Genomic DNA, 10,211 nt, shown 5'->3' with positions numbered 1-10,211 from the left:
CCCACAGTGATGCAAAACACTCATTACCAGTTATCACAAACCCTTGACCAAAGGTCAGATTAAGGACACATTTTTTACATGTAGGACCAGGTGTTTTTGGATAGTTATTTTCCTTTAATAAATGAAAGCATTGTTTAAAAGTGCATGTTGCATTTACTTAGGTTATCTTTATTTGATAATAACATTTGTTTGATGGTCTTAAACTGCGTGACAAAAAAAAACAAAACTAAAACAGAAGAAACAGTGAGGGGACACTCACTGTTTCACAGCGCTGTGGAGCAGTATTTCAGAGAGTTGAACTCATAGCGCTTTAATAATGCAGCATTTATTACACCCACAAAATCCAACTGGTAACAGAATCCACACTCAATCACTGATTTTTTAAAGTCGTTTGTATTCATGTGACAAGCAACCTCAAATAAGGTCTTTGCCAAAACTTTAAAAAATTTTCCATATAGCTTTAGCCTGCTTGTGAAAAACTGATTAAAATCAAAGCCATTACCTTTGGCATTGATATGCGGCTGTTATTTAATTTCAGAATATTGTGTAGGCTTTAAATACACAAACAAAAACATTATAAAAATGATAAAATACCTCCTAACCTCAAAGATTTCTGGGTGATACCCAAAACAACCACTGCAAAACGGACAAACCTTCATGCTATATTAACAGAATTTCACAGAGCGGCGGTTACAGGCAATCTGGCAACCATCCCTGGTCTTCAGTACTAGTTTTTCTCAAATTTTCCTTACATTTTAAAGTGCAGTATGTGATTAGGTTTTTTTGTAAAAGTTATGTTTTAATCCCGTAAAAAATCATAATGTTCCGCTTATTTACTTTCATGCCAGAAATGTACAACAAAATAGATTGTAATGTGGTGCTGTTAACCTGGATGTTGACTTTGTGTTTTCTTTTTCTTAAACAAACCAACAGAAAATAAACAGTGTTGTGAATAAAACTGCAAAGCAAAAAGCCCACATGTTCAGCAGATTCCTGTCTGGTAGGGCTGCTTATCATGTCTGAGGGTGTGTCTTACCCACAATAAGACGCTTTGCAACCAGTCCTGCTTTACAACTTATAAGCACAGTTGTTGGTGCAGCCCAGCCTACAGTTAATGTATTACATCCTTTTCAGCAATGGAGAAAAAGCATATGCATGTTCAACACAACAGACTTGTCAGCTCTGGTTATTTAGGAACTTGCAGAGGTAAGTGTAGACCAACACCCAGGACCTGTTCTCCTGTTGTTTCTGTTGTCCCGGTTCTTGGTTGTAATTTTTACTCTATTCAGGTTCAGAGAAATGCTTCCATCTGAGTGTTATTCTCTTTTTCGGACTGTTCAGCATCTGCCTGCTCATTGGACTGCTGGTCGCCAACGTTCAGTGTGAGTCTGCTTAGCAAACTAAATGTGCTGCATTCCAATCGTTTGCTTTTGTACTAAACTGCAGCCTTTATTAATTTGGTGAATATTACAGACAATTTTAGACACTACTTAATTCTGTCTAACGATATAAGGTCACAAAGAATCAGAATCATCAAATATTCACCACAAACTAAAGATCTACAGCCTAAAAAGCACCAGACAAAATAATTTAAATGAATTGGGTTATTTGTATGTTTCATAAACTCTCCTGCAAGTTTCTGTTTTTTGTGTTGCTGACATTAAATTCCTGATTTTTAAATATTTTCTAAACATACGAGTGATTGTAAATTTAATTTTAGGCATTTGGAGGGTTTATAAAAAAAAGTAGTAAACTCTAAACGTTTAATTTTTATGACTAAACTAACATTCATTTCATTTCATTTATATGGCTAAACTAACTTTCTACTCCGTAGAAAATATCCCATTCATGACTAAGAATAAGTAGCACATGAGGTTAAGTAACATGAGGTAATTTTATCAACATATTTCTTCTGACTTGAAGTAATACTGAGGTGCTCAAGATTAGGATGATGGCAACAAGGACTTCAAACCTCAAAGGCTTGGAGCACCAAAGATTTCAATAAATTTAGTAATTTACAAACAATCACTGTCCATTAAACATTTTTTACTTTTCTGAAACAAACCCAAATGAGAGTAGGTCCAGAGCCTTGTTGTATCTCTGTCATATTTCCCTAAGAAAAAATCTATGTTCTTTATGTATTACAGATAGTAACGGCAAAAGTCAACTGACTAAGGATGTCCAGGACTATAGAAACAAACTTTCCTCCACAACTAAAGGCAGAGACCAGCTATTTAGCTTTCTCATCGAGAGAAATGTTTGAATGTTTTATAAACTTTCCTGCTATTCTCGGTTTTGTGTTGCTGACATTAAATTCTTGATTTTTGAATATTCTCTAAACATAACTGTGATGGTAAGTTTAATTTTAGGTATTTGGAAGGTTTATAGAAAAATGGTAAATTGTAAACTTTTCATTTATATGACTAACATACCAAAATAAAAAAAAGGATTAAGTAGAAAATATCCCATTCATGAATAAAAAATAAGTACTTACAGTTAAGCTTCAAATTAACATTTACCCAAGCACATGAGATTAAAAGTAATTTTATCGATGTGTGTCTTCTGACTAATAAGCAGCCACCAAAGTAATATTGAGGTTTTGGAGTGGGCCAGTCAGTCCTGACCTGAATCACATAGAGAATCTTTGGAGGGAGCTAAAGATTAGGGTGATAGCAAAGTGGCCTTCCAATCGCAAAGACTGGGGGCACCTAAGATTTCAATAAATATAAGTCATTTTCAAATATTCACTATCTATATATAGTTTCTTTTTGTCTTGTTCTTTTGGTTAACAAGTAACTTTTCTGAAACAGACCCAAATCACAGTATGGTCAGGACCTTGTTGGATATCTGTTAAGTATAAATCTATTTTCTTTCTGTACTACAGACAACGACGCTAAAAGTCAACTGACCAAGGATCTTCAGGACTATAAAAACAAACTTTCCTCCACAACTAAAGACAGAGACCAGCTCTTTAGCTTTCTCAATGGACCAGCTAAAGAGCAAAGCAACTTGGCTAAACAGAGTAAGCCCTTACAATTTAAACCACTTCTCTGATCACTCCTCTTTAAACACCAAATATGCCTACTCATTAAAATGGTTTTTGCTATTTTTTTTTTTAATGTAATTGTAAGAAGGCACCAACAAAGAATAAAAGCAAAAACACTATAATGTGTTCTCGGTGCTGTGGAGAACATGTGTCTCACGCCCTCTTTTTAATTTATTTTAGATATTGACTCCAAATGTAATTCAAATGAAGAACTCCTAAACAATCTGACTGAGCGTCTCCATGCCTGTAATGAAACGCTTTTCAAAATAACCAAAGAGAGAGACTATCTGAACATCCAGCTCGTGGAACAGCCTGAAGAGGCCTCCGGCCTTCAGAGTTTGTCTGAGCAGAGTAAGGCCTAAACATCTTACACCAACTGGCTCATAGTTTGTGTTTTCTTTAAAATAACTCATACACAAAGTGTAATACTTAAATAAATGTATATGACCCAAAATAATAAGTGCTAAAAGGTATAAATATTATGTCATTATCTGTTGTGCTGTTGATACATTTTTTTGTGTCTCAAGCCCTTTGCTCAATCTCTTTCAGATGACTCCAAATGCAATTTGAATGTAGAAAATGAGCTCTCCACACTCTCAGACAATCTGACTGCGCGTCTCAGAGACAGCGGTGAAACAATTTCTTTTATATCCCAAGAGAGAGACCTGCTGAATGTGAAGCTCGGAAAAACAACTAAAGAGTTAAAAAGGCTTTGCCAGTTGATTGAAAGTAAGTCCTTAATTTTCCTTCATACAAATTGAGGTGGAGTTGGAAAGTGTTTCGAAGTACAATGAAAATACATGAGTAGTTCATCAAACACACATTTGAAAAAAATATTTGTCTGACAAGCAGGGTTTTTTCTAATGCAAATATATATGCAAGAAAAATTAAAACAAACAAAAAGCAAGGAAACCTGAGCTACTCTTTTTTTAAAGACGTTTGTTTTTATCATTGTTTTTTTACCACAGCAGTATACCAGAAATATTGAAATTGTAGCATATACAGATTTACTTGCTTCATAGTCTCAAAATAAGAGTCCCTACATGAGAATTTTAAAATGTTGAAACATTGGTAGGGTTTAGTTGTCCAACCTCAAGCAGCCTTTACTGAACCTAAATCTTACAAAGCATTTTGAAACTTAATTCTAACTATTTGTGAGGAAGCAAGAATACTATAAATGTAAGAAGAACATAGGGACGAAGCTCTACTGAAGCGCTGCCACCCAGGCAAGAGAGAAGTATAGCTATACCACATTATAATGTGAAAACATTATTGTTCTAACAATAACCTTTTCGTGTTTGAACATTATAATATAATGTTATGCAATATACATATTTATCATTACTTTCTGTTGGGTTATATTGTCACGCAGGGTACTGTGAGACATTTATTGAAATATCTCGACCCATGCAGGATTTAGCAAAGACAAAAGTGGCCCAAATCATTTGGCATCTTCACTCCTATGGCAAACTGAAGCTGATCGGAACATGTATTTATGTAGCGATAGATGCCGCTTCTGAACATGAAATGTTTTGTTTTAAGAAGAATTATTCTAACAATATCTGTCTTTGCACAATAACTTATCATGTTCATTCAGTGTAAATATTATATTGTAAGAGTATAAAAGGATTTTTGTTATATTGTGATTAATTTGCAAATCGTAATAACATATTATTTTGTAAAAACCTAAATAAAATATATTGTTAGTACAATTCAACTCTATTTTTGTTTTGCTAGGGTGGCACTTCTATGCTTCCACAAATCTCAATTCCCACACTTCAGTATGGTTGTTATTGGATTACTATTGGTGGCCCTATTATGGTCTCCAAAATGAACAGTCTGAACTGATATTTCACAATGAAAGAAACATTCTGACATAGTTTATCTTTTTGCAGACACAACATGTCCTAAAGGATGGATTAAGTTCAATTGTTCTTGTTACAATATCTTTGGTACTGGTTCCTGGGATGAAGGCAGAGAGGACTGCATAAGCAAAGGAGGAGATCTGGTGGTGATAGACAATCCTGACGAACAGGTGCTGTGTGTTTCTAAGGGGACACTACAGATAATGTGTTAAAAAGAGATATTCTAACCTTCTGTAATGGTTTGTCTCATAAATTGTGATGCCCTGAAAGATATCTTAGATAAATATATTGTTTTCATTTGTTAGGTGATCAATATTTGAAATTAGGTAATGGAGCAAACAATTTAATTCAAAAAGTAGTTTAAAAAAAAAATGAAATTAATAAAAATCACTAAGGGCCTGATTTTGAAAAGTTTTGCATGTACCAAACCACGTGCAAATTGGGTTGCATGGGCAAAGCTTATCTACAAACCAGGTGCAAATTGAATTGTGTATGGAAAATCTGCAGAACAACAGGCACAAACCTTTGAGCATATCTGCCTTCATGAATATGCAATTTATCAAACCTGAAACGGATTGCAGTACAGTTTTTGCGTCTAGACTTAGCATGTTTGAAGTGCAGGCGCTAACTGGGACGCAAAAATGTCTGCTGTCTCTGTGGCGAGAAGGAGGACTAGATAGATTGGCAGATGATGGAGAGAGAGAATCTTCTGTACATGTGTCAAAAGATTTGGATTGTCAAAAATAAAAAATAAATAAAAATAGATGTGAATAGAGACTATGTAGGATTATCTAAGGTCTGATTTGGAGCTAAACAAAAGCCAGGATATCTCTCCTGTGATAAAACTCCTTGCAACACTTTTTCTTGCATCTGGATCATTCCAGCGCACCATCACAGTTAGTGAGATAATCTGCAGCTGAAGCACAAACCTGATCATGCAGATGTGCGCATAACTGATCATCCGCCAGAGAAGCATGCGCCTGTTTACTGTAATTACACATTGTGCAAATGACCCACTGTGCTTTGATGTTGATAATATAATTAATGGGAAAGAAATAAAGACAGGGCAGATTAAATCCTTCATTTACAAACTGGATGCTAAAATCACTTCTTAGTGGGCAAAAAAATCACCATTTTAAGGCAGCCTATTACATGTGGTGAAAAAGAAGTGTATGCTTTAACCTTGTTACTAAACAAAGCAAATTGCATTATTGTGAATAACATTGTGTCATTACAGAGCAACTGGAGTTGGAGCAGTTGGATTACGTTTTTTGAACATGAACATATGCCAGTGGAAGATTTATACAGTAAAAATAGTTTTCGTGTCACCAAAAAACACGTATATCGTTAAAATTTTGGCAAAACAAACAAAAGAAATTTAGTCAAATCATTGGAAAATTCATTTTTATGTACATAAATGTAAAATGTAATTCTTTGCAGGACAGTTTTTTGACGTTATGTTTTTAAAATTAACATACAGATAGAATTATTACCACAAACTACTTTTATTTTACTATTATTAGGTTCAGGCTAAAATATTGTGGCTGTTTATGATCAACTCTGAACTCTCCAAACACATACTCTAAAAAGTATCTGAAAAGAGTTAAAAGATCAAGCGAGGCAAACCTCTAATAAATTAATTTAGAGACATATTTGTATTTTTAATTGTTAAAATTGATTGGCCAATTTGGAAACTGCAAGTGTTGTGAGTTACGTCCAGCAACACAGTTAACAAGCTGTGCGCGCTGCTGTGGTTTTATTAGTCGAGCTGCCCCCATGTGCGCACCGATGGTGGAGGGCGCGCCCTACTTTGGACATACCTCTGCCCTTCTGCGTAATAGTTTGTAATTCAATATTTTGATTAAAGTCGAAATAGAATGTAGTCTTTGCCTCACTGGGTCCGTCCAGACAACAAACATAAAGCATCTGCTCACAGAACAACTTCAAACTCAGCCTTCTGCATGCGCAATTATGCATTCAGAGGCGCCCTATAAACCCGTCAGTGCAAAGGCTAAGATGACAAACCTGCTGCTGTGAATAGCAACGACAAAGGTTAACAAACTGTAACAGTCCAGAAAATCAGGAGCAGAATGTAAAAGAAGGAAAAAATCAACAACTGGATCATTTGTAATGATGCAGCGCAACAACTCCTGCATGTTTCAAGCAACACAACAGAGGACTGGTTCTTGTGCCCCTGTGGGGAAGTAGCAGCCAGCCAGTAACACACGCATTTTTCTCATTTAAAAAGGATAGTCTTCACCTTTTTTGCACCCGTTATCCATTGCACTCGCAATCTTTGAAAATCACACGCCCAGTTATTGCACTTGCAGTTTGTGTGCACAAGCAATGTAGCGCTTCTTATTTGGAATCTTTCAAAATCAGGCCCAATGTGTATTGTTTATCAAAACTAAATAAAATCTTTTTCATGTTCACATTTTACAGAATTTTCTTTCTACATTCAAGATTGAGGCTTGGATTGGTTTGGGCGACAAAGAAACTGAGGAATCCTGGCGGTGGGTCGATGGAACCTCTCTGAACTTTACGTAAGGATCCAGTTTTTCATTGAGTGCTAACAGTAACTCTTGATGTGGTTTTAATCAGCTTGTGACATGGTTTTGGCATGGAGCTGTTTATTTTTGTGTAAAGTCTTGATGTGCAAACCAGTTAATAAGAACATTTTTATATTAATTAAAGCATTGCATTGAAATAGGTCACAGCCTCAGAACCTTTGATTTTTATTTTTAGCATCATTATTCATTTTTTTATCTTATCCGAACAAAATGTTTATCCCCGATATTCAGTCATTCAATATTAAATGGCTGATACTGACAGACTGACATTACTAAAGCATTACAAGACACTCACCAATGATATTCAGTATTCTGCAGTCTCTCTTATTTGTTTTTTCTGAACAGATTCAGATATTTTGTCCAAACAGCAGTTTCTGCAGGATTGTCTCAATTTGATGTTCCCTCAGAGGTCATCTCAGTTTAAAAATCTGCATTAATACTCTGAAAAAACATCAACTACAATGCACTGTCGCATTATTTGTTGTTTCTACAGATATTCCTTACTTAACACATGCTGCTACGGTCTTCAATAAACCCATTTCTTGCTCCTGCTGACGATGTTTTTATCTGGAGCAGTTCAAGCAGTGCTTGGCCAAGGCCACCACGTTTGCTTTGTTTTAGTATGACTCATTGATTATTTGGCTCATAACATAATTCGTTGCAGTTCCTTTAAATCATTTAAAGACCGAATTGTGTTATCCTGCTGCATAAATGTAGAGTTTTGTTTAAAGTTTTATAATCAAATGTGTTTTATCAGGGAATCCCCATCCTGATCATTTCAGAATGCCCTGATCTGGACCCCAAGTCAATATCCGAGATCGGATACGGCACCCCTGACTATTATTATTAGAGTAGTGTTATATTTGTAGTATTTGTGAATTTGAAGACACCTCTGAAGACAAGAGATTTCCTTTAATGCTCTTTGATGAACTGCTAATTACAGAACAGCAACTGAATAAGCGCTTTGAGTGCCTTGTTGCTGAAAAGCGCTATATAAATAAACTTGACTTGACTTGACTTAAAGCGTTTTAATGAGTCATGTCTGAGGAGTGGCATCTTGGTTAACAGCAGAGATGGAGCTATAACAATTCAAAAGTAGATTAATTCAGCAGATAAAAGTGATGCTTCAACATGTTTTAAATGTGTAGTTTAAACTTTTGACCACAGAGTTTTTTCCAATTGCAACAACTTTTTTGCTAGCAAATTTTAGGCTTGTGTGCTTAAAATGTTTCTAATTAAATTCTGATACAAAAGAAAAACAGTGCCATGATTTTCTCCTTCTCAACTCTGTCAGGTTCTGGGATGACAGTCAGCCTAATAAGGGTAAGGAGGACGAGGAGGACTGTGTACTGGTCACAACGAATGATGGTGCCCCTTGGCATGATTTTCCATGTAATGCTGTCAGCGCGTGGATATGTGAAAAACTACCAATAATGTTCATCCCAAAAATGTTTTAAAAGATTTTTTATTCTGTAGCAACCAAGCAGACAATACTATAGTATAAAGCTGACATGTGATGAATTAGCAAACAGTGGGCTACCAGAATGAACTGGATAGCTTTTTTTTTTTTCTGTCAGCAGAAAAAGTATTTACATTTTGCTTTAAGTTCAATTTAAATTAGGAGATATTTGAGTTGTTAGAAGTATTTTGAATGAGGATTTACAGATATTCTTGCTTAATATTGCTTTAATAAACTATATTTAGCACCTGTCAAAGGGGATTATTTTAAGCTTTAACTGATGTATTTCATGTGTTTTCTTAGACAGATTCAGTTGGACCTGTTTTTGTCATCATTTAAATGTTCAGTATCTGACTGAACAAATAAATGAATATTGGCAAGTTTATTAAAAATCCAAATCTAAAACCAGCTTTCATTGTTAATGTCTTACTTCTTAAGAAGACACACACACACACACACACACATTCTTGTTTTGCTATATGTAGTGAGGACCATGTGTTGACTCCCATTGACTTCCATTGATTTTCAGTCATTTTCAACCCTTTCTATGCCCTAACCCTGACAATAACCCTAAACCTAACCATTACCAGTGCATGCCTAACCCTAACCTTAACCTAAAGTCAATTTACATCTTAGTCCGAAACCTAACCGTTAGCAAAATAGGTTGTGAGGACCAGCAAAATGTCCTCACTTTGGTACAAACGGTCCTCAATTTGATGGTGAAATCAGGAAAATGGTTCTCACTGTGATGCCAAGACAGGAACACACACACACACACACACACACACACACACACACACACACACACACACACACACACACACACACACAATAATCACCTTAGAACTACAAAACCATACAATTATTCAAAAACATAAAGAGAACACTGTTCAAGATCACTTCCGTTGGGGCCATCTGTTTGGAAAATGTGAATCCATAATAGTTCTGGTGCCGATAAATGAGCTGTTAGTCCTTTATCTCTAAGTGTGCTGACGACGACAGCTGGACAAAACATGTCCACCTTGCCCGCAATGAAGTGAAGAAAAAAACAATGCATGATCTTTGAATTTTTTTGGATGTTCCCCTGAACTGTGCACCCACCGATATGCCTAAACTCTGCATGGAATGATTATTCTCACTTTATTAGAAATACCTCTTTGAAAGGTGCAGTGTTTGTGAACTCAGAAACAGATTAAATGGCTGTAACCAGTGTCACAGATAAGCAGGAAGGAAATGGTTTGGGTTCTTGTTTTTCTGACGGATCTCAGATA

The 10,211-nt window shown here is 35.6% G+C and overlaps 1 protein-coding gene across 2 annotated transcripts; it reads left to right on the top strand.

Moving 5' to 3' along the window:
- Positions 1-1,089: 1,089 nt before the first annotated feature.
- On the top strand, positions 1,090-9,348 carry LOC124871846 (C-type lectin domain family 4 member G-like). Of its 2 annotated transcripts, none has more exons than XM_047371451.1 (8): positions 1,090-1,206; positions 1,290-1,382; positions 2,885-3,022; positions 3,227-3,397; positions 3,596-3,775; positions 4,942-5,081; positions 7,375-7,454; positions 8,776-9,348. In XM_047371451.1, the coding sequence occupies exons 1-8, from the start codon at positions 1,137-1,139 to the stop codon at positions 8,936-8,938; spliced, it is 1,035 nt and encodes a 344-aa protein (XP_047227407.1). In that variant the 5' UTR covers positions 1,090-1,136; the 3' UTR covers positions 8,939-9,348. The 2 variants fall into 2 exon arrangements, with proteins under 2 accessions (XP_047227407.1, XP_047227404.1); XM_047371448.1 differs by having other exon boundaries at positions 7,354-7,454.
- The last annotated feature ends 863 nt before the right edge of the window (positions 9,349-10,211 follow it).

Source organism: Girardinichthys multiradiatus, chromosome 7 (assembly GCF_021462225.1).
Source record: "Girardinichthys multiradiatus isolate DD_20200921_A chromosome 7, DD_fGirMul_XY1, whole genome shotgun sequence".
In the NCBI taxonomy this organism is placed as follows: Eukaryota; Metazoa; Chordata; class Actinopteri; order Cyprinodontiformes; family Goodeidae; genus Girardinichthys; species Girardinichthys multiradiatus.
This window is presented reverse-complemented; position numbering and strand designations above follow the sequence as displayed.

What these genes read in the sequence shown, in the direction of transcription:
- LOC124871846 (XM_047371448.1), top strand. Translation starts at nt 1,137, where the DNA reads ATGGAGAAAAAGCATATGCATGTTCAACACAACAGACTTGTCAGCTCT. An exon ending in AAGCAACTTGGCTAAACAGA is followed by an intron (nt 3,023 to 3,226) that starts GTAAGCCCTTAC and finishes AATTTATTTTAG; the next exon opens with ATATTGACTCCAAATGTAAT. An exon ending in GCTTTGCCAGTTGATTGAAA is followed by an intron (nt 3,776 to 4,941) that starts GTAAGTCCTTAA and finishes ATCTTTTTGCAG; the next exon opens with ACACAACATGTCCTAAAGGA.